Source organism: Microcaecilia unicolor, chromosome 2 (genome assembly GCF_901765095.1).
Source record: "Microcaecilia unicolor chromosome 2, aMicUni1.1, whole genome shotgun sequence".
In the NCBI taxonomy this organism is placed as follows: Eukaryota; Metazoa; Chordata; class Amphibia; order Gymnophiona; family Siphonopidae; genus Microcaecilia; species Microcaecilia unicolor.
In genome coordinates, this window is record NC_044032.1 from 587,298,825 (window position 1) to 587,325,368 (window position 26,544).

General features: G+C 43.1%; 1 protein-coding gene across 6 annotated transcripts in view; it reads right to left on the reverse strand.

Annotated features, from left to right (window-relative positions):
- CEP44 (centrosomal protein 44) overlaps window positions 1–26,544 on the reverse strand; it is a 149,322-nt gene that overhangs the window by 62,394 nt on the left and 60,384 nt on the right. For 5 of the 6 annotated variants that reach the window (XM_030191533.1, XM_030191534.1, XM_030191535.1 and 2 more), the window contains 2 exons: window positions 11,557–11,704; window positions 8,098–8,244 (listed from right to left, as the gene is read on the reverse strand). In XM_030191533.1, the coding sequence (XP_030047393.1) occupies window positions 8,098–8,244; window positions 11,557–11,704 (295 nt within the window). The remainder of the gene's footprint in view (window positions 1–8,097; window positions 8,245–11,556; window positions 11,705–26,544) is intronic. The other variant, XM_030191537.1, reaches the window with a different exon arrangement.

Here is a 26,544-nt window from a genome sequence, read left to right on the forward strand (position 1 = left end):
AGGGCGGCTATGTTCCCGTGGATCCAGTCAAAAGCCCGTCCCCGGCTTTTGCTGTGGAGGCGCAGGGGGCTGCTTAGGCGCACGCTGTTGACGAGAACGAGCGCGCTGGGGCTGTCCCTGTGCCTGACGAGGCCTTCGGGCCGGCTGGTTGTACCTACGCTTCGCAAAAGAATAGGGTGCAGCCTGCCGGGCCCGGGAAAAACGTCCACCTGTAGAGGTGGATGCTGAAGGCGCCCGGTGGGAGAGCTTGTCGAGAGCGGTTTCCCGCTGATGCAGTTGGTCCACCATCTGCTCGACCTTCTCACCAAAAATGTTATCCCCCCGGCAAGGGACGTCAGCCAGTCTCTGCTGGGTGCGGTTGTCCAGGTCAGAGGCACGCAGCCATGAGAGCCTGCGCATCACTATACCTTGGGCCGCAGCACGAGATGCCACGTCACAGGTGTCAAAAATACCCCTGGACAGGAACTTTCTGCACGCCTTCAGCTGCCTGACCACCTCCTGATAAGGCCTGGACTGCTCCGGCGGGAGCTTCTCGACCAGGTCCGCCAGCTGTTGCACATAGGTCCGCATGTGGATGCTCATATAGAGCAGGTATGACTGGATGCGGGTCACGAGCATGGAGGATTGGTAGGCCTTCCTCCCAAACGAGTCCAGAGTGCGAGACTCCCGCCCCGGGGGCGCCGAGGCGGTATCCCTCGAACTCCGTGCCCTCTTGAGAGCAGAATCCACGACCGCTGAGTCATGGGGCAATTGGGGCCGCATGAGCTCTGGGTCAGAGTGGATCCTGTACTGGGACTCTGCTTTCTTGGGAATGGTGGGGTTAGTTAATGGTCGCACCCAGTTCCGGAGCAGCGTCTCCTTCAGGACATTGTGCAGCGGCACCGTGGAGGACTCTCTAGGTGGTGATGGATAGTCGAGGACCTCGAGCATCTCGGCCCTCGGCTCTTCCACAGAGACCATGGGGAAGGGAATGCTGATAGACATATCCCGCACAAAGGAGGCAAAGGAGAGACTCTCAGGTGGTGAGAGATTCCTCTCCGGTGAAGGCGTGGGGTCCGAGGGAAGGCCCGTAGACTCCTCTGAGGAGAAATATCTAGGGTCCTCCTCTTCCCCCCACGAGTCCTCATCCTCGGTATCGGACATTAGCTCATGTAGCTGAGTCCTGTACCGGGCCCGGCTCGACGTCGAGGCACCGAGGTCTCGGTGGCGTCGAGCGGTGGACTCCCGCGCCGGCGGGGACGGAGCTCCCTCCATCGACGTCGACTCCACCTGCGTGGCGGTCGAGACCGGCACCGCAAGCGGCGGCGGTGTCGACAGCCCCGGCGCCGGGCTAGAGCTCGCCGGCGCCACAGTCATCGGCGCCGAGGGCGCAAGCACCCCCGGCGCCGGCACAGCCTGGCGCATCAGCCCTTCCAGGATCCCCGGAAGGATGGCTCTGAGGCACTCGTCCAGGCCCGCTGCCGGGAAAGGCGGTGGGGCCGGTAAGGGTGTCGGTGCCGGAACCTCGACGCGTCGGTACCTCCACAACCGACGGGGACCTCTCCTCACGACGATGATGCTTCGGCGTCGTCTCCTCTCCGACATCGGGATGCACCGAAGGCGACCGGTGACGACGCTTCTTGTCTTTCTTCCGATGCACGTCACCGGCGCCGGAGGGCATGGAGGAGGAGGTCGATCCCCCTCGGTCTCGAGGTACCGGGTCAGACAGGGTTCGGTCCCGTGGGCCATGGGCTGAGGGAGTGACCGGGGCCGACTGCCCACGCGGCCTCTCACCTCTACCCTCACCGGAGGACCGGCGGGCCGACGGGACCTGTTCTCCTGGGGTCGCTGCCATCGGTGCCGAAGTCTCGGGCATCGATACCGGTACCGAAGGGCCGGGCGTCGATACCGATGCCTTCGAGGTCGACGTCGAGGGGCCGGCGCAAGTTCCAAAAAGACGGTCCCGCAGAACTTGCCTCGCAACCTGAGTCCGTTTCCGGAGACCGAGACACAAAGAACACGACTTGAGATTGTGCTCCGGCCCGAGGCACTGGAGGCACCAAGCGTGGGTGTCGGTCTGCGAGATCGGCCGGCCGCAGCGACCACACTTTTTAAATCCACTCGGGACCTTCGAGGACATCGACGGAAAAATCGCGTCGGCGAAGTCAAAGTCGTCAATGGTGGCTAAAAACACACCACGAAAAACAAACGACCGAGCGGCCACTAGGCCGCAACGTGACGTCCCCGCTGGAAGCGAGGGAAAAAAGGGAGCGCGTGTCCCACACGCGCAGGGTTTCTTTTTTTTTTTTTTTTAAAAGGAAACCGGGCGGTAACTAAAACCGAAAAACAAATTAGAAAAAGCACGATCAGCGTAAACGCGATCGAACGATCCGGCGGCTGAACAGAGAGAGCGCAAAACACGACTCTCTCCAGGCGCGGAAAAAAAGGAACTGGCGGGAGCGGTCGCGCACGGGCGGGAAGACGGCCGCGCATGCGCGGTCGGCGTGCCCTGCGTGCCGACCGTCCCGCGAAGCTTCTTTCCGGTTGGTGGGGGCTGCCGCGGACGTCACCCAGTCATGAGAACAAGCAGCCTGCTTGTCCTCGGAGAATTATAGCTACGTCATGCAAGGTTCCACGTTAGGAGTTACGGACCAAGAAAGGGATCTGGGTGTAGTCGTCGATAATACACTGAAACCTTCTGCTCAGTGTGCTGCTGCGGCTAGGAAAGCGAATAGAATGTTGGGTATTATTAGGAAAGGTATGGAAAACAGATGTGAGGATGTTATAATGTCGTTGTATTGCTCCATGGTGAGACCGCACCTTGAGTAGAGTTCAATTCTGGTCGCCGCATCTCAAGAAAGATATAGTAGAATTGGAAAAGGTGCAGAGAAGGGTGACTAAAATGATAGCGGGGATGGGACGACTTCCCTATGAAGAAAGATTAAGGAGGCTAGGGCTAATCAGCTTTGAGAAGAGACGGCTGAGGGGAGGCATGATAGAGGTGTATAAAATAATGAGTGGAGTGGAACAGGTGGATGTGAAGCGTCTGTTCACGCTTTCCAAAAATACTAGGACTAGGGGGCATGCGATGAAACTACAGTGTAGTAAATTTAAAACAAATCGGAGAAAATTTTTCTTCACCCAACATGTAATTAAACTCTGGAATTCGTTGCCGGAGAAAGTGGTGAAGGCGGTTAGCTTAGCAGAGTTTAAAAAGGGGTTGGACGGTTTCCTAAAGGACAAGTCCATAAACCGCTACTAAATGGACTTGGGAAAAATCCACAATTCCAGGAATAACATGTATAGAATGTTTGTACGTTTGGGAAGCTTGCCAGGTGCCCTTGGCCTGGATTGGCCGCTGTTGTGGACAGGATGCTGGGCTCGATGGACTCTTGGTCTTTTCCCAGTATGGCATTACTTATGTACTCATGATTAGACTGCAAGCTCTGTTGAGTAGGGACCGTCTCATTTGTGCTTAGTGTACAGTAGCACTATAGAAATGATTAGTAATAGTAGTAGTAACTGGACTTGCACAGGTCCCGTTGCCTTGCAAGAGCAACTGTCTCCTCACTAATCCAAATCCAGGAGGAAAAGCTGGCACAGGAAGTGGTAGCAGTAGCAGGTAAACATTGCATCCAAACTTCACCTCTTGGTTAAAGGAGATCATACAGACAAGTTGCTCAACGTTAGTGTTTACTAAACTTTCTGTGGCTGCAACATCAAGCACAAAACCCATGAAGATCTAGGCATCATCACTGATGATACGTTGAAACCCTCTGCTCAGCGTGCGGCGACAGCAGCTAAGAAAGCAAATAAAATATTAGGTATTATTAGGAAAGGAATGGAAAACAAAAATGAGGACGATATAATGCCTATGTAACTGCTCCATGGTGTGACCACATCTTAAATACTGTGTCCAATTCTGGTCACTACATCTTAAAAAAGATACAGTGGAATTAGAAAAGATACAGAGAAGGGCAACGAAAACGATAAAGGGGATGGGATGACTCCCCTATGAGGACAGGCTAAAGCGGCTAGGGCTCTTCAGCGTGGAGAAAAAACGGCTGAGGGGAGATATGATCAAGGTCTATAAAACAATGGGTGGAGTGGAACAGGTAGACGTGAATCGCTTGTTTACTCTTTCCAAAAATACTAGGACTGGGGGCTCGAAATGAAGCTACAAAGTAGTAAATTTAAAACGAATCGGAGGGAAAAAAAACACAACACTTTTCTTCACTCAACGTGTAATTAAACTCTGGAATTTGTTGCCCAAGAATGTAGTAAAAACAGTTAACTTAGCGGGATTAAAAAAAGGTATGGATGGATTCTTAAAGGAAAATAGACCATTATTAAAATGGACTTGGGGAGGGGGGCGTGTCAAGATGGCGTCGTGAGCGGACGCATCTGAAGAGAGCTCCGACCTTCTCCCTCTAAAACTTAATTTCCTAGCTCCAAATGCTGCACACAAAACGGAAAGGGACGCTCCGAGGGCTTCCCTTACCTTCAGGAATGTCTACCCCGGTGGGCCAGGGTCTCGAGCGCTTCTTCCCCAGCTCTTTCTCGTGGAGGCAGTGCGGAATCCTTGCCGGGGGGAGCCGGTGAAGCGGTCCCCCCGCTGGAGGCAGAAATATCACTTTCCCCGCCAAGCTCGACAGCTCCTTCGTGTCCTGCAACAAACGCCAGTTGCGTGGGGTCTACTCTGGAGTCCGGAAGGGGTGAATCGGAGAGGTCCATAAGGGAACTTGACTGTGCTGGGATAAATGTGATTGCAGGAAGAGAAACGGAGGTGAATTTAGAAAAGATCTGGCTGAAGCTACTGGATATAGAGAAAACCCTGGGACAGTCCTCGGCAGAGGTAAAATCTTTAATTTTACATGTGAAGGAAGTGAAGGACTCCCTGGACATGGTTAAACAAGATTTTTCCATACAAATCGAGGCTTTACAGAGAGAGACAAAGCAGACAGAAGATTTCAAGGTGGCTGTGATTAAAGATAATTCAGAAGGAAGATAGTGTAAATGGAGAACTTCAATAGGAGACTGAATTTACGCATTTTGAATTTTCCTTGATTGATGGGTGTATCCCCAAAGGACATGTTTGTAAGATTCTTGAAAGAAAATTTGAATTTTCCACAGGAAGTTGTTCCTCCATTAAATAAAATCTATTATATACAGTGGGGGAAATAAGTATTTGATCCCTTGCTGATTTTGTAAGTTTGCCCACTGACAAAGACATGAGCAGCCCATAATTGAAGGGTAGGTTATTGGTAACAGTGAGAGATAGCACATCACAAATTAAATCCGGAAAATCACATTGTGGAAAGTATATGAATTTATTTGCATTCTGCAGAGGGAAATAAGTATTTGATCCCCCACCAACCAGTAAGAGATCTGGCCCCTACAGACCAGGTAGATGCTCCAAATCAACTCGTTACCTGCATGACAGACAGCTGTCGGCAATGGTCACCTGTATGAAAGACACCTGTCCACAGACTCAGTGAATCAGTCAGACTCTAACCTCTACAAAATGGCCAAGAGCAAGGAGCTGTCTAAGGATGTCAGGGACAAGATCATACACCTGCACAAGGCTGGAATGGGCTACAAAACCATCAGTAAGACGCTGGGCGAGAAGGAGACAACTGTTGGTGCCATAGTAAGAAAATGGAAGAAGTACAAAATGACTGTCAATCGACAAAGATCTGGGGCTCCACGCAAAATCTCACCTCGTGGGGTATCCTTGATCATGAGGAAGGTTAGAAATCAGCCTACAACTACAAGGGGGGAACTTGTCAATGATCTCAAGGCAGCTGGGACCACTGTCACCACGAAAACCATTGGTAACACATTACGACATAACGGATTGCAATCCTGCAGTGCCCGCAAGGTCCCCCTGCTCCGGAAGGCACATGTGACGGCCCGTCTGAAGTTTGCCAGTGAACACCTGGATGATGCCGAGAGTGATTGAGAGAAGGTGCTGTGGTCAGATGAGACAAAAATTGAGCTCTTTGGCATGAACTCAACTCGCCGTGTTTGGAGGAAGAGAAATGCTGCCTATGACCCAAAGAACACCGTCCCCACTGTCAAGCATGGAGGTGGAAATGTTATGTTTTGGGGGTGTTTCTCTGCTAAGGGCACAGGACTACTTCACCGCATCAATGGGAGAATGGATGGGGCCATGTACCGTACAATTCTGAGTGACAACCTCCTTCCCTCCGCCAGGGCCTTAAAAATGGGTCGTGGCTGGGTCTTCCAGCACGACAATGACCCAAAACATACAGCCAAGGCAACAAAGGAGTGGCTCAGGAAGAAGCACATTAGGGTCATGGAGTGGCCTAGCCAGTCACCAGACCTTAATCCCATTGAAAACTTATGGAGGGAGCTGAAGATGCGAGTTGCCAAGCGACAGCCCAGAACTCTTAATGATTTAGAGATGATCTGCAAAGAGGAGTGGACCAAAATTCCTCCTGACATGTGTGCAAACCTCATCATCAACTACAGAAGACGTCTGACCGCTGTGCTTGCCAACAAGGGTTTTGCCACCAAGTATTAGGTCTTGTTTGCCAGAGGGATTAAATACTTATTTCCCTCTGCAGAATGCAAATAAATTCATATACTTTCCACAATGTGATTTTCCGGATTTAATTTGTGATGTGCTATCTCTCACTGTTACCAATAACCTACCCTTCAATTATGGGCTGCTCATGTCTTTGTCAGTGGGCAAACTTACAAAATCAGCAAGGGATCAAATACTACCTAGTACAATGAAAAAATAGAAGGAGAAAAATCAAATGATTTACAAAATATCACAGCTATTTTGGAGCAATCTATGGATGACGTAACTGAAAGAGGAACATTGATAGCTTCATTTGTTTTTCAACAGGACCTAAATGCAATAATGAGGTTATACTTTAAATCAACTAACCGTATTTTTGCTGGTCAAAAAATTTGGCTTTACCCCGGTGTGACTAAGTCAACTCAGGAAAAAAGAAAAATGTTTCTCTCTATGAGGTCAAAAGTAATAGATTTAGGGGGATCCTTCCTCCTGGCTTATCCGTGTAAATGTGTCATAAGGTTAAATCAGTTAAAATATGTTTTTTATGTTCCTGATCAGCTTAAGTCCTTTCTAGAAACTAAACATCGTCAGAGTTAAAAGAAAAGTTAAGAATAACGACACCATAATTTTTGTGGAAATTATTTTATATTTTGAATGTTGTAATACTTCACTAATTCCTGCCCCCCCCCCCCCTTTTTTTCTATATTTTGAGGTCTAAGGAAGCCAATGTGTTGGAGTGTATGTGGAGAATAAGGATATTCCTGTAATAATTGTCTTGATTTCATGGCTGTATTTAGCTTGACAGTATGTTATGTCTGTTAAAGTGCATATAACTAATAAAAATTATAAATAAAAAAAAATGGACTTGGGGAAAATCCACTGCTTATTTCTTGGATAAGCAGTACAAAAATGTATTGTACTGTTTTGGGATCTTGCCAGGTACTTGTGACCTGGATTGGCCACTGTTGGAAACAGGATGCTGGGCTTGATGGACCTTCGGTCTGTCCCAGTATGGCAATACTTATATACTTAAATGCTGCTCTCAGACCTTCTATAGTGTTACAGCTGATGCTGCCCTCTTCCCCCACCTTCTTTGGAGCCCAGATGGACCTAATTATAAAGCGGGCTCATTGGGAGGCACAGACAGATGGGATTTTTTTTCAGCCCACCTGGAAGTGAATTCTGGACCCCATTTTGTGTGGTGACCCATAGTTTGGACAGCCCTTCTGTAGGGGCAAGGAGGCAATAGAAAATAAAATAAAATCCTGCTGCAGCTGGTTGTGGTGGCAATGGCTCAGGCTTATTTTATCTTTACAGGGCTTAAAGCAAGCTGATTAAAAACATTTTACAAGACAAAGACAGGAAATAGTAACTTACAGGAAGACCTAAACATTCACTTAAATGTAAGAACAGAAACATGTAAATCAATCTATGTTTAATAAAACTACAGAAATGATAAGTAGTAGTAGTAAATATAAGGTATCTCATCTTTGGGTCAAGTATTACACAACTGGATCTAAAGTTTCTCAGAAATAACTAAATAAACAAACACTGACAATGACTGGTACCTTATCTAAAGTAGCTAGTTCCTTATGTTTTTTTGTTACAAACTTGATTATATCACAAACAATCTGCATCTTCCTTTCTGCAAATCCACACTGGAGAAACTGCTGCTTTGTTAAAACTGGTTTGTATTGAAATTGATCTCGAAGAACCTGCAACATGAGAATTTAAATAAATAAATAAAAACACATGCTAAGGTGACTGTTATTGATTTCTAAACCTACTTCTGTAACTAAAGCTCATTTAAATGCAGAAATTAGACTCAAGTTCACACGTGAAAAAGAGAAATCGGTAACTTTTCATTTTTTAAAATCAGCTTTCTGAAAATTGTCCACCCGTGATATGGCTAAAACTCTGCATGTTATTTCATGAAGGACCACTTTTACCTTTCGGCAAAAGGACATCTGCCCTGGGCCCTGCACAACAGAAGGCCACAGATAAAATCTACCCAGACTGCAAGGGTCATTACCCTCAACACCAACTTTGATCTGGTGCAGCAAGATAAAAGGAACATGGAGTCTGGAGTTAGTGGTGGAGGAGAAGGGTGCAAATAAGAGAGATTTACCCAGTGACCAGAGTTCCCGGGGAGGAGTGTAGGGAGAGATAAGAGTGGAGAGGTACCGAGAAGCTGCAGAGTAAATGCACTTGTAATTCAATAAGAGGAGTTTGAACTGTATGCAGAAATGGATAGGGAGCCAATGAAGTGATCTGAAAAGAGGGCTAATATGAACATAGCAATACTGGCGGAATATAAGTCATACAGCAGAATTTTGAACAGATTGAAGGGGAGAGCGATGGCTTAGTGGGAGACCTATGTGAAGCAAGTTGAATAGTCTAAGCGAGAGGTGATGCGTGTGGATAAGGGTTCTGGTAGTGTGCTCAGAAAGGAAAGGACAAATTTTGGTGATATTATAGAGAAAGAAAGACTTGTAGCACGTTGGTTCCAACCTGTTGCTAGTCTACAAACTGCATTAAAAGCAACTGAATTAAAAGAGAGGAAGAAAAAAGCCTCAGAACCAAACCCCTACCATACATCCAAAAGAGGGTTCTGAGGCTTCTTCCTTCTTCTCTTTTGACTTAGCTGCTTTTAATGCAGTTTGTAGACTATTCAATGTATACCTCCATGTATTCTGTATCTGGAAAAGTATTTATGTGTTGATTAAATGGGTTCTCTTTTTCTCTCTATTTTTGTTGATTACCTGTTGCTAGGTCAAGCTTCCTTTGCTTTAGCTTTGTCACCTCTCTCATGAGGAAGTGAACAATAAGACATTTGTAGTACTGCAGCATGAAACCTGATCCAAATATTGTTCTCTATACTTCCCAGAAATTGCTGGTAAATTATTCCAGGCATCTACCATGCTTTTTCAGCAAGTATTATTTTCTCATGTTTCCTCTAAACCTGTCAATACGCATAACATCAAGATTGCTTAAACAGAAAATGAAGTATAAGAATTCACAATCATAAACTAATTGAACCTTAATCTGTGACTAACTTTAAGCTTGGATTTGGAAAGCTGAATAAATTTACCACCCGAATAATCAGTCTAATACCACTCACAGTACAAAATAGATGAGGCCAATATTGAGCTGACCACATCCAACCAAAATTCACCAGATCAAATGGTATGAATCTAAGCCAGCTAAATATGCAGTTTAAAAAGTTATCCAAAGCTGACCAAATATCTTTAGACTTGCTATTTATCTGCACAAAATATAGCCATGTCCCAGGAATGCCCACAGCACTGACTCTTTTTGTGTGATTAGGGAGGGAGGGAGGATTTAAAACTTCTGTGTTTCTCTGGCTAAATCCAAAATGTAGCTGAACAAGACCTTTTAAGATTAACACTGACATTCCTTGGCTAATGTCCAAAATAATACCTATAATTACAAGAAAAATTCCTATGAAAAAGAGTTCTTAGTTTTTGTTTTTTTTTTACTTATCACTGTACTTCAAGTTCTATTGATTTATTTAGTATAGTAAATTATCAAAGTTACAGAATGAGTGATTTTTCAGCAAGCAGATTAAGCTAGTTCTTCATGGTTCATATTCTCATGTTATAGGATCGTCTTGATGTATTCCATTCTGGCCTCCACTACCTGTTTTGGGAGACTGTTGTGAACACATTTATTTTTATTTTTATTTTCGGGTGGGGGGGGGGGGGGACCCTGCAGTTATCTTTCTGTTTCTTTCAGTCTGTAACTCACTGCAACCATGCACCATTATTCTATCCAGAACTCTGCAAAACTTAAAGGTAAGAACTAGGGGTCTAGTTACTAAAGTGTGATAAAGTCTTGCATTTTACTATAACAATTTACCACATGAGTCACTAACTTGTGGTAAATGAATAATACAACTTGCAATCAACCTCAGAAGCTGCATTATGCATCTTCCCTGGAGCATCAGACCGCATGTTCTGACCCAGAAATTAAACCATGGTCAATCTCCTGCTTGTACACATCATGGCCACCAAGTCACCTGATCAGCTATCAGGAAAGCAGTTTTTGTAGAAAGTTCTAGAATAAAATATTTTTTCACTGAGAGAGTAGAGGATATCTAGAACAGCCTTCTATAAATGATGTGGAGGCAGTAAACTGTCTAAATTCAAGAAAGCATGAGCTAACTATAGAGAATTTAAAGGGAAGTGAGGGTTAAATCAGATCAAGCGGTGTTTCCACTATTGGAGGCAGAAAGAGGAAAAAGGAGTCAACAGATTACCTTCCATCATATTCTCTGTTTTTATTAGAGCGGCATTTCTGAAATAGGCTCTGAAAACTGTAAAGCTGTTTAGTTATTCTACATGCTGTTTTAGATTCTTTAAATTATAATTTTTCAACCTGTATGTTGTATTTCTTATCTTTTCATTACTTTTTATTCTTTATTTTTTTAAGGCTGAATTTTGATTAAAATTTGTAGATGTGATTAAAGGTATATTATTTATTTATTTTCCCCCATTGCAGCTCCTGGTGACTCTGTGCAACAGAAGATTAAGAGTGTCTTTTACTAAAAATTAGCTCGAGTTATCTGCAGCAGGGCCCATTTTATTCCTATGGGCCTGCTTGAACTAATCTTTAGTAAAAGACCCCCCTAAGTGACTTGCTCAGAGTCACAAGGAGCTGCAGTGGGGGAAAAATAAATAATATATCTTTAATCATACAATTAAAGTTTTAATCAAAATATAGCCCTAGTTTTTATATTTGACAAAAAAAACCCCCAACAATTTATATAATTAGTTTGTTAAGCCACCATTAGTAACATTTTCACAGACCTGCAAGAACAAACATGAAATCTTACTTGTGATACTCTTCCAACATGGAAACTACCAGAAGAACTACTTGAACATTTCAAAAATAATCACCTAGGGTTAGAAGACTTGAATATATTACGTGTGATCTCCCTTTCTTGGTATGGGGATATCTCTTTAAAAACCAAAAAAAAAAAAGGAAGATTCCTTCAGTTACTGTACCTTATAGATAGCTTCAATAAAACGTAGATCACTTTTTGCTGTGAATCCCAAATCAGAGTCTACCAGGATTTCTGCAACATAGTTGGAGTAGGATGAAAATGCATAGCTGACCATAGGCAAAAATGCTGCTGGATCACCCTTAAACAAGCTGTGAATAAAAACAAAGTCAATGTACCATATGTACAATCATTTTATCACAACATCATGCAACAGACTTCTATGGTCTTTAACATAACATTTGTAAGATACTGACCAAAAGTCATGGGTTAGTGTAACAATCCATCTTTCAACTTTACGAAAGGAAGGTAGTATGCCAGAAAAAGTTAAGGCAAAAAAAAAGAAAATGAACAAAAATAGTTTCTTAAATAAATTCCTTTCTGATTGATGCAGGTAAGAGCCGTTACTTGCATCAATCATACAATAGATTAAACAATTCCAGAAAAGTATATCCCTTTCTAAATCTTCTGCTTCTTTGAAAACAGTTATATTTAGATAAGTATCAAAATTACACTGCATATATTGCCAAATAATAGGAACAATATTACTAAGTGCTGCATGAGATGCCTCATAAGTTCAAGATGTTAAACACGTAGAACACTCCTTTCCGCAATGTGTTCAAGCCTGTACACAGAGATGATAGAGCAGTCATGCTATATTTCCTCAATTCTGGGAAACAGAAAAAAATATTCATACACTATAGGTAATTTTTCATACTGCCATAGCTCTTCGAGGGCCTCTTTTACAAAGCCGCGCTTGAAATTCCCGCGCAGCAAATGAGAGGAAGCCCACAGGAATTGAATGGGCTTCCTCCCATATACCACGCAGGTATCACTACAGCGGCTTTGTAAAGGAGGCCCTGAATTACCACAATTTACTTAGTAGTATGTAAGATCCAAGTTAAATAAGAATACCAGGCAAATTCTGGTATAATTTCAACCTTCTGCCATAGTTCTAATACTCCATCAAATGTAAGTTAGTACTGGATAAACAGTAATAATCAGAAAAAAGGTTTAGGATTATCATGAACACGTTCAAGAAAATGAGCATGCATGCACTTAGCAATACTGACTTCCCACATAATGTAGAAACACCAGTGATTTGTAGACATCACTTAAAGTAGCTGAGTATTATTTTTCCTCAATGGAAACACTACCATTAGTGAGTATAGAATGACTGAAACCAGGTTTTTCGGTTTCGGCTGAAATTCACCACACAGCTTTGGTCAAAACCAAGGTGCCCCCACAGCCAAAAGTGGGCCGCATCCCCATGCCCACTGACAGAAAGTGGGTTCCCCTGCCCCCCTCACCCCCACAGAAAGTTGCCCACCTTTGACCAAAGGTGCTGCCCTCCCACCGCATGTAGGCCCTCCCTGGGCCTACCTTAGAAGCTGTGCTGTCAGACATGCAGATTCCTTCATCTGCAGCTCTATCGGGACCTCGGCAACAGGTCCCAGGTGCTCCTGCTTTCTTCCTGCTGCCTCTCCCTTACAAGGGATTTCTTTGTCTTGCTCGCTGCCTGACCTGATCCATGCCTGGTATCCTGACTTCGCCTTGCCTGCTGCCTGACCTGACTCAGCTTGGTATTCCGACTACACCTTGTTTGCTGCCTGACCCTTGCCTGATACCCTGATTTTGCCTTGCCTGATATCCTGATTTCGCCTTGCCTGTTGCCTGACCCGTGCTTGGCATCCTGACTGCGCCTTGGCTCCTACTCCTTCCGTGGACCCCAAGTCCTGCTGGCCACCCGAATCTGAGGGCCTAACTCTTGGGGAATGGTGGTTGGTCTAGGTGAAGACCAGGGGCTTCATCAGGCGCCCGTCTCCACTTCCTGGCAATGGCACAAGGGCTCACTACCAGTTGGTACAATTGGATGCAACACCTAGTTGCAAGTTGCCTTTAGTTAAAAAAAAGGGGGGGCATAAACTTGCCTTTATTGGTGACAAGCCACTTTTTTCTTTTCCAATAAAGGCAACCTACAAATGAAACAAAATGGACTTAGGGGTTAGAGTTGGATTCTTAACCTCAAAAATTCTGCAGGACAGACTGATCACACCTGCTGTCATGCTGGGAGATTCATTCGAACAATAATGCGATGTAAACGTATGGAGCAAGGTCCACATTGCAGTCTAACAAATTTCTTCCATACAGGTTGGTCTCAGGTGGGCCAACACTACTACCATCATTCTGACACAGGAGCCTTGACAAGTATATCCACAGTTCAGCTTGCTTGGACATTGCATCTCTTTTCTGTTAATCTGTTATCCAATCAGATAATGTGCATTTAGCTATGATAATACCACACTTATTCAAGAGAAAAGAAATTCTGGGTGGGCTTTCTAAGGGCTTTAGATCACTTCAGAAGAAAGCTAAGGCTCTTTGGCATTCCATACTATGTAAGCCATGTGCACTCTTGTGGGCAAGTGGCCAGAGGAAAATATGTTAGAAGAATAATGGTCTGGTTAAGGTGGAAATTCAGCACCACCTTAGGCAGGAACTTGGATGCATATACAGAATCACTACATTGTCAAAACTAAGGCCTGGAGCTCACTAATTGTGCCTGCTGAAGTGATCACCACCAAAAATAAGATCTTCCAGGTCAGGTACTTCAGCTCACAAGTCAAGTGGCTCAATCAGCTGGGTTAGTATCACAATGAGGTTACAAGACAATGAAAGGTTGTACAGAGATGAATTTACCTGCTGCATGATAGTAATAAATGATGAAATGCACAGAGGTGATCCCTATCTAAGTTAGCCTTGAGATCTTGCTGAAAGTAGTAAGGTATTTAAGCAGCTTGTGTGGGAAAAGGGTTTACGGCCTCTCCTTCATACCAGGCAGCAAAATTTCCACTTAAAGTACAGAGTGCCTTGTAAAAGTTTTTACATCCATAGACATTTTGTATACTCTGCTGTCTAAAAAATACAGTTCAAACGCATCAAACCAGGTGTTTGTTTGAGTGATCTACACAATAAACTCCTCTCTTCGATATGAAAGAATAATTACAAAAGCATTTGAAAGGTAACTGAGTATAATAAAAAGAAATAAAAGCCTTAACAAAGGACATGATAGGCCTATCTGTGTCCATTCACAATAGTTGAACTGATCTGAATATATCTGAATGAAGAATCAAATTGTTTCTGTATGAAGCAAAGGTATAAATATGCTGAACATGGAGCTGCCAGAAGAACTGCAAGGTGCAGACTGAATAAAGGCTGGAAGAAAACATTTCAATGTGCTTGAAAATCCCTTGGGTCACTGATCAAGTCTAGCACCAGAAAGTGGAAACAGTCTGGTACCACCACGAAGCTGTCTAGATCATGCTATCCCTCCAATCAGCAACTGTGAGTTAAGGTAACTACTAAGGAAAGTAGTCATTGTGACACTTAACATTACATAACTACAGAGCTCTCTAACTGAGACTGTGGAAAATGCTGACTTCAAAAATTTTAAGAATACTTAAACAGAGCCTATACAGGAGGGTGGCAAGAAAAACCACACTGCTGAAGGAAAAGGTCATATGACATGCTGAACAGCATTTGTGAAAATCACTTTTGAGATACTACACAAATGTGGATCAAGGTTCTGTCAGTGTAAAACAAAAGACAGCACCTCATCCTAACACCTTCCTTACAAAAAAACATGGTGTGGTAGCATTACGTGGTGGAGATACTTTGTAGCAGCAGGGCACAAGGAAGTTTGTGATGAGTGATCAAAAGATGGATGGTGGATAGCACAGGCAGATCGTGAAGAAAAATGTGATTTGAAAGTGATTGAGTTGTTTTGCTAAGGTGAATAGGTAGACTGGAGTTACATTTGCTGTCTTCCTGAATGTGGTTTTGACCACTACTGAATAGTGTGGAACCTGTCTTTTTCCAAATCTGAGAGCTCTTTGGACTATTATTGGAGTATACCTTCTTGTATGTAAGTGGCAAAGAGAAGTAGATCTCCCACATCCTCATCTAGGCCTCCCACAAGAACAGAGGATCCAAATGAACACCAGCAAAAATCAAATTCAAAATACCCGACACGGCCCTGTTTCTAAACATCTTCTTCAGGGGTTATGAATTTTACATAAAGCACAGTGTGTCTCACCAAACAGCAACTCTCTCCTATATCCAAGGGCTGATATTTAATCAATGCCTGTGAATCGGTTGTGCCAAAAATACTTCAACAAATCTAGTCCACTGACTTTATTGCCATAGAGGCTTTCACATTCAGCGCACTCAATCAAATAAGGAACCACAGGAGGAGATGTTTTGATGAAGCTTTCACCATTAATGCACTGGAAAGATACAATGGGGGTGGCTGGCATTGATATAGACACCCTCCGAGGCACTTCCATGGGTGAGATGCCTCCAGACATTATCAAGGTTTGCAAGAGTAGTTGAATCTCCCTATGCACTTATGTTATAGATACTGCAGCTTTGTTTTCTTGAGAGTGGCTCGCTTCTCTGAAATTTTCTCTCCAACTCTTCATCAAGTCTGCTGAGGCAGAAGCTGCATAGGAAGCAGAAGAAATGGCTACTAATATGTAGCCCTGAAGACTGTATGGCACCTTAAAAAAATGCACTAAGCATATTCTATAATTGGCACCTAGAGTTAGGTGCTGATAGAATACACTTAGTTGATATTTCAGCGCCTAAATCTGTGCGCATCCATTTATAACTAAAACATGGCGTAAATCCCAGTGCATAAATTTAGGCTACTGGGCCATATATTTTTTTTTGTTACATTTGTACCCCGTGCTTTCCCACTCATAGCAGGCTCAATGCGGCTTACATGGGGCAATGGAGGGTTAAGTGACTTGTCCAGAGTCACAAGGAGCTGCCTGTGCCTGAAGTGGGAATCAAACTAAGTTCCTCAGTTCCACAGGACCAAAGTCCACCACCCTAACCACTAGGCCACTCCTCCACTCTTTAACTAAGCACCTAAATTTCATAACATCCACAAAACACCCATTTTCACACCCATAACCATGCCCCTTTTGCCTGCATTAGGAATCTGGCGAAGTCAAGCTACAAAAAGCAGAGAGGAAAATCCTCAGGCAAGTCAAAGACAATGAAAACGAAAAAGTGAGGACAGATGTTGAGGAAATCCAAAAAAACTTTATTAATAATCTGATGACAACCCGACACGGCCGTGTTTTGGCATCAAAGCCTGCATCAGGGGTCAAACAAATCTTTTTCGGTTGTCGTTCAATTATAGACAATCAGAAAATATGGTAATGGAACTTCCTTCAAACTCAGAAATTGCGCGATCAACTATGGAATGTCTCAACGGCAATGCACAGAAATGATGTAAATCGTACAGAATCTGGCACAGATCTTTAGCAAGTTGTGCGCCTAAATTCTAATCAGTGCCAATTAGTGCTCATTATTGATGACGTAGCAATCAGTACCAATCAGCACTTAAGCCAATTAAGCTGTGTGCAGGATTTTGTAGACCTCAATCATAACTCCCCTCATTCATCTCTTTTCCAAGCTGAAGCGCCCTAACTTCTTTAGCCTTTCCTCATACGAGAGAAGATCCATCCCCCTTAACATTTTGGTTGCTCTTCTTTGCACCTTTACTAATTCTGCTATATCTTTTATGACATACGACAACCAGAACTGAACGCAATACTCAAGGTAAGGTCACACCACAGAGTGATATAGAGACATTATACTACTACTACTACTACTACTTAACATTTCTAAAGCGCTACTAGGGTTACGCAGCGCTGTACAATTTAACATAGAAGGACAGTCCCTGCTCAAAGAGCTTACAATCTAAAGGACACGTGAACAGTCAGTCTGATAGGGGCAGTCAAATTGGGGCAGTCTGGATTTCCTGAAAGGTAAGAGTTAGGTGCCGAACGCAGCATTGAAGAGGTGGGCTTTAAGCAAAGAATTGAAGATGGGCAGGGAGGGGGCTTGGCATAAGGGCTCGGGAAGGTTGTTCCAAGCATAGGGTGAGGCGAGGCAGAATGAGCGGAGCCTGGAGTTGGCGGTGGTGGAGAAGGGTAATGAGAGGAGGGATTTGTCCTGTGAACGGAGGTTTCGGGCGGGAACATAAGGGGAGATGAGGGTAGAGAGGTAGTGAGGGGCAGCAGACTGAGTGCATTTGTAGGTAGGAAGGAGAAGCTTGAACTGAATGCGGTATCTGATTGGAAGCCAGTGAAGTGACCTGAGGAGAGGGGTGATATGAGTATATCGGTTCTGGCGGAATATAAGACGTGCAGCAGAGTTCTGAACAGATTGAAGGGGGGATAGGTGGCTAAGTGGGAGGCCGGTGAGGAGTAAGTTGCAGTAGTCAAGGCGAGAGGTAATGAGAGCGTGGACGAGAGTTCGGGTGGTGTGTTCAGAGAGGAAAGGGCGAATTTTGCTGATGTTAAAGAGGAAGAAGCGACAGGTCTTGGCTATCTGCTGGATATGCGCAGAGAAGTATTTTCAGTCTTATTCACCATCCCTTTCCTAATAATTCCTGGCATCTTGTTTGCTTTTTTTGGCCATTACCTTACAATAAGCAGAAGATTTCAGTATAATATCAACAATGACACCCAGATCTTTTTCTTGGGTGCTAGTAGACACCCAAGGTGAACCCTAGCATCAGGTAACACATTGGATTATTCTTTCCAATGTGCATCACTTTGCATGTGTCCACATTAAATTTCATCTGCCATTTGGATGCCCAGTCTTCCAATTTCCTAAGGTCTTCCTGCAATTTTTTTACAGTCCGCATGCGTTTTAAGAACCTCAAATAGTTCTGTGTCATTTGCAAATTTAGTCACCTCACTTGTTCCAATTTCCATATCATTTCTAAATATGTTAAATAGCACCGGTCCCAGTACTGATCCCTGTGGTACTCCACTATTCATCCTCCTCTTCCATTGAGAGAAATGACCATTTAAACCTACCCTCTGTTTTCTGTCCAAGAGCCAATTGCTAATCCACACCAGAACATTTCCTCTTATCCTATGACTCTTTCATTTTCTCAGGAGTCTCTCATGAGGTACTTTGTCAAAAGCTTTCTGAAAATCTAGATACAATACATCAACTGGCTCACCTTTATCCACCTTTATTCACGTCTTCAAAGAAATGAAGCAAATTGGTGAGGCAAGACTTCCTTGGCTGAACCCATGCTAACTCTGTCCCATTAAACCATGTTTATTTACATGTTCTGTAATTTTGTTCTTTATAATAGTCTCCAATATTTTACCCGTAACTGACATCAGGCTTACCGGTCTGTAATTTCTCGATCAACATAAGGTGCCGACACCCTTACACCAATATCACGAGACACTTTTGCTTGGGAAAGGTCTGTATTTAACATATCAAATGCATCTAATTTTTCTTTGATTGACCATTGCTTTTGATTAACTTTAGAAGATGTGTCAAAACTTTAAAGAAATTGTTAGTGCTATGCACAGTGCTCTGGTGAATTATACAATGCAACAAATGTGCACATGAATTGGAAGAGCAAACAGTTTTATTGACAACATATGCCGACTTAGGGAATTTGACCCGGAAACACCGAGATCCGAAGTCCTGAACCGCGGCTGTCTCAGTGGCCCCGGACGCTGGAGGGATCTGCGGCCGAGTGTAAAAATCGCGGCGCTTAACCCATCGGGGCTCAAGGGTGAACAGGGGAGCAGTGATCGAGTGGTACCTGCAGCAGCGGTCCTGCCCGACGCGCGATGTGAACTGGGACAGAGCAGCATCCTGACTCGAGCGCACCGCGGGACACCAGGCCACGAGGAATCCGGGCGCACGAGAAAGAGAAAAGGCCGGAAAAACTAGGGAAGCATTGGCCATCGAGGCAAGGATCGCAACCACCCCTGGAGCGTTCATCTACCAGCAGGAGCAAAACGTCAGGAGGACGAGATAAAAGCCAGCGACGGGATTAGATTTGAGACGGCTAAGGGCTGCACTCTCATACCTCCGACAGCGGCCCTCAACGACGGCGTGGATGGCACCCGGGGCCACCACGGCTACCACCACCACCTTCACCCCTCCCGGATACGAGTACCTGGTTGAATCTACCCAAGGTTATTTTCCACAGCTGTTATTGCCGTACTTTTAGAGTCCCGAACTCCTGTTATTACCTAGTTAAATAAACTGTTTGCTCTATCCAGATGCTATGCTTCTGCAGGCTGATAGACTTTTTTTTTTTTTTTTTCTCCTTTCAATGTTATAATTACTCTGAATGAATCTTCTAATAGCTTAATCGCTAAATTGATTTATAGGGTGTCTGAATGGACTCTCTCTAAATGACTGCTCTATCTAGAAATTATGCTTATGCATGCTGAAAAACTTCTGTTAAATGTTATAATCACGCTAAATGCTGTACCTAAAGGCTTCAACTGCTAATAGGCTTCATAGCTTGTCTAAAGAACTCTCGCTGAATGACAAAGAGCGTTTTATACCTTAGATAATTGCTGCATGCCGAATGACTCTCTCCTAATGCTCTAAATACTTCATCTAATTGCTTTAACAGTGCACAGGCTTATATCACGCTTGAAAATCTCCCAGTACATGCCACAAATATCACCAACACCAACCAACACCTTCACAAATATTACTGACACCACCAACACTACCCACACTCTCCCGAACACCGTCCACATAAACCCAACATGAACACCAATAATTTACTGATAGTAATATATCTCATTCCTATAATCCACTACGCATGGACCACCCCTAACTTTTACAGCAACCCAACCACAACACACCAACTATATATACAACCTACCAATTACTCACCAAACCAAAAAAACAATAACCAACCAAAAGGCAACGTTTCCACCTATGAATACCACCAACAGAAAGAGAAGAAAACCAACAACAACAAATCCAATAATCGAGGAAACAGACAATTAATAAAAATAAACACATCTAACCTCCCCACAGAACCATACAGCTCAATCCGAATAGGATACATCAACGCAAGATCAGCGGTAAGCAATTCCATAGACATACTAGACTGGACTACCACAGAGAAACTAGACCTTCTATTCATTACGGAAACATGGTTTCACGGCCCCACAGACCCCGCCATCAAAAACATATGCCCACCAAATTACAAAATCAACCACTGGACAAGAAATGGAAAAAGAGGTGGCGGAATAGCCATAATTTACAAATCCGAGTTCACCATCACAACTACTGGTGAATCCACCTCACCACAACTCGAAATAGCCTCGACAAGAATCAATCATCCGAACCTACAAGGACACCTCAACACAATTTTATTCTACAGACCACCAGGAAAATGGAAAAACTCCCAAGCGCAACTCATGGACTTCATCTCGAACACATGTGTCTCGGCCTCCAATATCTTCATTATAGGAGACATCAACCTACATCTCGAAGACGACACTTCAAAAAACACACTAGAATGTAAAGAATTCCTGAAACTCTGGGACCTACACGCTCCAAACACCCAACCAACACACGAAAAAGGACACACACTGGACATCATCACACACAAATTCGACCAAGATTCAACTATCCGACTCACAGACACAAGATGGATACCCACACCATGGACAGACCACTATAAAGCACATATCTCCCTCCTCTGGCGAAAAACACACAGAAACGCAGTCAACAAAAATGAACGAACAACATACACTACGAGAGGAAAGATAGACCCTACATCATTCTGGCAACAGGTCTACCAAAATGAACGGCCATTAAACACTGACACCGTACAATTCCTCCTAGAATGGGATAACATATGTAAAACAACATTAGATACAATTGCCCCAATCCAAACCAGAACATCGCACAGGAAAAAATCAAATCCATGGTTCACCGAAGAGCTGAAAGAACTGAAAACACAAGTTAGAAAACTAGAACGCGCATGGATCAAAAAGAAAGATGAACACACACTGAATGCATGGAAATCACTTTGGAGGAAATACAAATACACCATAAAACAGACTAAAAGACTACACTACAAAACTATGATTGGACCAAACTACAAAGACACCCACAAACTCTTCCACCTTGTAAATAAGCTGCTAGACACTTCACCTGTCATAAACAATAACAAAGAAATACCAGGGGTTGACGACCTCGCGAAATACTTTAAAGAGAAAATCACACAACTACGACTTAGAATACCCACTAGCCCCACCGAATACTCAACATTCCTGAACTGTCTAGACCCTGAAGACGGAATACACCCAGCAGACAGGATCTGGACCGATTTCGAAGTATTGTCAGAAGACCTTATCGTTAGAACGCTTAAAAGATTCGCCAAATCCCAATGCAAATTAGACATCTGCCCAAGTAACCTCATGAAATCAGCTCCTCATCAATTCATATCAGACTTAACAAACCACCTGAATTTCATGCTACAAAACGGTCTGTTCCCAAAGGAAAAAGGAAAAATCCTACTCACCCCAATACCCAAAGACACAAAGAAAAACGCTAGTGAATTAACTAACTACAGACCAGTTGCATCCATACCACTAATAACTAAAATAACAAAAGGAGTAGTAACCAAGCAACTCACAAGTTATCTCGACAAGTTCTCAATACTGCATGATGCCCAATCAGGATTCCGCTCGAATCACAGCACAGAAACAGTACTAACTACCCTACTGACCAAATTTAAGCAACGGATAGCAACCGGCTCCAATATACTCCTCCTACAATTTGACATGTCAAGTGCCTTCGACATGGTTGACCACGGAATCCTATTACACATTCTTGAATATTTCGGCATCGGAGGCAATGTCCTAAATTGGTTCAAGGGATTCTTAACCTCACGCTCATACCAAGTCACATCAAATTCAACCACATCTGCTGCATGGACACCTGAGTGCGGAGTACCGCAGGGATCTCCCCTTTCACCAACAATTTTCAACCTACTGATGACCCCACTAGCAAAACTTCTATCAAACCATAACCTTAACCCTTACATATATGCCGATGATGTAACGATATCTATTCCTTTTAAACAAAACATCAACGAAATCTCTAACGAAATCAACCAAAGTCTACACATCATGAACACCTGGGCAGATGCATTCCGACTGAAATTGAACGCAGAAAAAACTCAATGCCTCATACTAACATCCCAATACAATACAACAAAATTTACTACTATCAACACACCTAAACTAAATTTGCCAATTTCAGAAAATGTAAAAATCCTCGGAGTAACAATCGACCGCCACCTTACACTTGAAACTCACGCGAACAACACAACAAAAAAGATGTTCTTCTCCATGTGGAAGCTGAAAAGAATAAAACCATTCTTTCCAAGATTTGTCTTCCGCAACCTGGTACAATCACTCGTATTAAGCCATCTGGACTACTGCAACTCATTATACGCAGGCTGCAAAGAACAAATAATGAGAAAACTTCAGACAGCTCAGAATACAGCGGCCAGACTCATTTTCGGAAAACCAAAATACGAAAGTGCAGCACCATTACGCAAGAAACTACACTGGCTCCCACTTAAGGAACGTGTCACCTTTAAAATATGCACATTAGTGCATAAAATCATCCACGGTGAAGCCCCTGCATACATGTCCGACTTGGTAGACCTGCCACCCAGAAACGCCAAAAAATCATCCAAAACTTTCCTCAACCTCCACTTCCCTAAGTGCAAAGGCATAAAGTATAAAGGACTACATGCTTCAACCTTCTCCTACAAGAGCACGCAACTCTGGAACGCACTACCACGCGGCCTGAGAGCGGTCTACGAGTTGACAGACTTCCGCAAACAACTGAAGACCTATCTCTTTGACAAAACATACCGCAAGGAGCAAAACATATAAATCCCATATACATCACAACAATGCCTCAAGATATTACCCCACGTAACCCACGTCCCCGTACTCTCCCATTCAATATCTACCCACAGATAAAAACTGTCTACCCCATCGCTCACTTGCTATTATTCGATCAGCGTATTAAATCCCTTACACCATATCCTTTAGTTTCCACGCCCCAAAGGCGACTCATCTGACCTTGTCTTCCTTTATCTGTTCACAATGTAACCCATAATCGTAATGTAATGTAATATAAGAAACTGTATTTCCATCATTTACAATGTATTGTAAGCCACACTGAGCCCGCAAATAGGTGGGAAAATGTGGGATACAAATGCAACTAAATAACTAAATAAATAAATAAACATTTTGAACTGTGCTGTTAGCTACCAATCAACTCAACAACCTACAATACAATGAAATATAGTAAAAGCAGCAGGATCTGAAGAGGATGGAAAATAAATCTGTAAAATACTAGGAAGCATTTTGGAACTGTACTGTATGTCAGGCAAATATTATAAGCAGCCTTTGGATCCCCTGATGCATCCACTCATACAAGTTACATTTGAATGGTGGTGCTTCTTGATTTGTAAATAATACAAAAAAAGAAGAAACTTCAAAAGGATTAAATCTCATTTGTTTCTTTAATCATCCACTTTAATTTATGAGGTCGGTTAATGTTCTTGAGGTTATTTAGAAAGACAGAGCACTTTAGCCTTAGAAAATGCACTTCTTCCTCTTCTCTTAGTACAATATTCATAAACACAGATATCAATGAAAAGAAAACACATTAAGTTATATTTAGATGAAAAACGCCAGCTGAACTCTTTCTTTTATTTGCCAAACTGTGAAGCATCTGTTATACACAGCTTCAGAGATATGTTTTGCTTTGAGATCACAAAAGAAGAAGCAGCATATATCCTTAATTAACTTTCCATGATAAGTGAAACTCTGAAGGACTTAAGAGACAACCCATTCCACAGGTATAAACTATTTCCTTATTTAGTGTCAACAGAACAGAATATTTTTGCTGGTTCTGGTGCAAAGAAATCTCACTAATCAAAACCGATCAGGAGCAAATTTTTAAAAAGATTTTTCCCCCATTTACATTTTCAACAAAGAATAAAGCACTTTTAGCAACCAGCTGTACTGCACTGAGAGTGTCCTTAATACTAACCAAAAATTTTGCTTGATGCTGCTGTTAGCTCCTGTTGGAGGGCCGACCTCATCATCTGCTCCTGTGTTAACTCCATCAATGGGCCATGTGAGGCACAGGCTGCTTCTGGAGGGGCCAAGGAAGTCTCAGGGGAGGGGTTGATTATTATCCCCCCCCCCCACCATGAGGCAGTCGGTGGTGACTGGAGTCCATTTGGTCTGGGCTAGAATTCATATATAAGGTATGCTCCTTAGCATTTCCTATGGTGGTTGAAAGCTCAGTTAATACTCAGAAGTTTGAAAAGACTTTGGACACATATGAAGGAAAAATTGAAGAACTGGCAGGCCAAGTTAATCAGATTAAAATTCCTCAAGCTACTGTACTACAAGATCATCTTTTGTTTCAAAGGAAGGTTAAGAACTTTGAGAACTATACTAGATTTTTGAACTTGTGCCTGCTAAAATTTCCTCAGTTTGTGTCAATGTTACCTAAACAAATGTTAAGTTTCTTCAAGATGTCTTTAAAAACTTTTCTGAGGCTCTCACTCCATTACATAGAATTTTTTTTTCTACCGGCTCCTAAGAAGCAATCCTATCCTGTGAGAGAATCATCAATGGTGGATGTTTCTTCAGTACTCTAAATACAGTTTATAGAGATGAACTGTCCCAGACCATAAGAACTTATGCTGTAAATTTTAGCACGGTGAGATTAAGCCAGGTGGTCAAGAAAAAAAAGATACAGAATAGGAAAAAACCCAAGGCTTAGTAAATTGGGCCCTTGATTATTAAACATTCTGGCCGCAAAGAAAATAGTTCACATTTAGAATTATCTAATAAAACAAGTTTGCCTTATATTACTGCTATTCTTCTAGTTTTTAAAAATATCCTACCCAGAGTATATGCATTGACTGTTCATACAATATTCCTACTTGGTGCAATAGTTTGCAAAAGGTTCTCATAAAAACAAGAGAGTACCCTAAATAAAATCATAAAAGCAGATGTAGTTCATAGGAATTTTTTGGAAAAAATAACTACATAAATGTTGATGCATCCCTGCTAGCTCCTTTCAGGATACTCCATCACTTCCGGTTTTCCTCTTTTTGCTATATTGCCATCTTTCTTCCATTCCTGGCTTTTGATTTTCTGGCTAGGCTATTTCTCAACCTTGGGCATTACCCGTATTCCAGTCTGATACGTACAGCCAAGAAAAAAAAATACCCTTAACCTCAAGAAATATTGGAACCCAAACTCTGCCAAGGTCCCAGGTTCTCTTGCCTTAGCAAGTTTACTTGTGGAAGTCTGAGCTTCTTCTCTTCTGTAGGCCTTTTGTGTTTATATCTACTACTTTCTCTAGGGGACTTTCCAAGATTCAGCTTGCTTCCTTTCAACCTTATGTTCTCCAGTGTCTTTTTCTATTTCATTTCAGTGGGCATGGATCCTATGGAGAAGAAAAGAACCCACCCCCACTTCCATTCCTGGCTGCTTTCTATTGCCATTTTCTTGGCTGCATTTGAAAAGAGGCCATAACACTGTTGTTGAGGGTCCATCCATCTGTACACATTTGGATATGCACAAATGTAGACATAGAAGCTCAAAAGAGAAGAGCAGTGAGATGACAGAGAAGCCAACATTTGCAACCAAAAGATCAGGAGGAAGGAGTTGCCACTTGGTGGTAGAGAGGCCAGGCCCCACCCCCAAGAAGTGAAAGGAGCCAACGGCTGGAAGAGAGACATGGGGGTTAAAGGAAGTGAAGGCCCTGCTACCCAATGATTGAGAATAATTCTCATTCTTAAAGATAAACACAAACAAAAACATTCAAAAAGAACCTGACCAAGGATTAATCCCTGATACAAACCACTGGTAATACCATTACCTTCAGGTAGAATATACTACTACCCTTCATCACCTCCTATTGAACTAGTTTCTAACCTGGTCAATCACTTTAGGGCTCATACCAACAACATTCAGTTTATTTATAAGTTATCTATGTGGAACTGTGTAAAAAAAACTTGCTCAACTTTAAATACACCCTATCTACTGCTCTCCTTCGATCCAACTCTTTGACC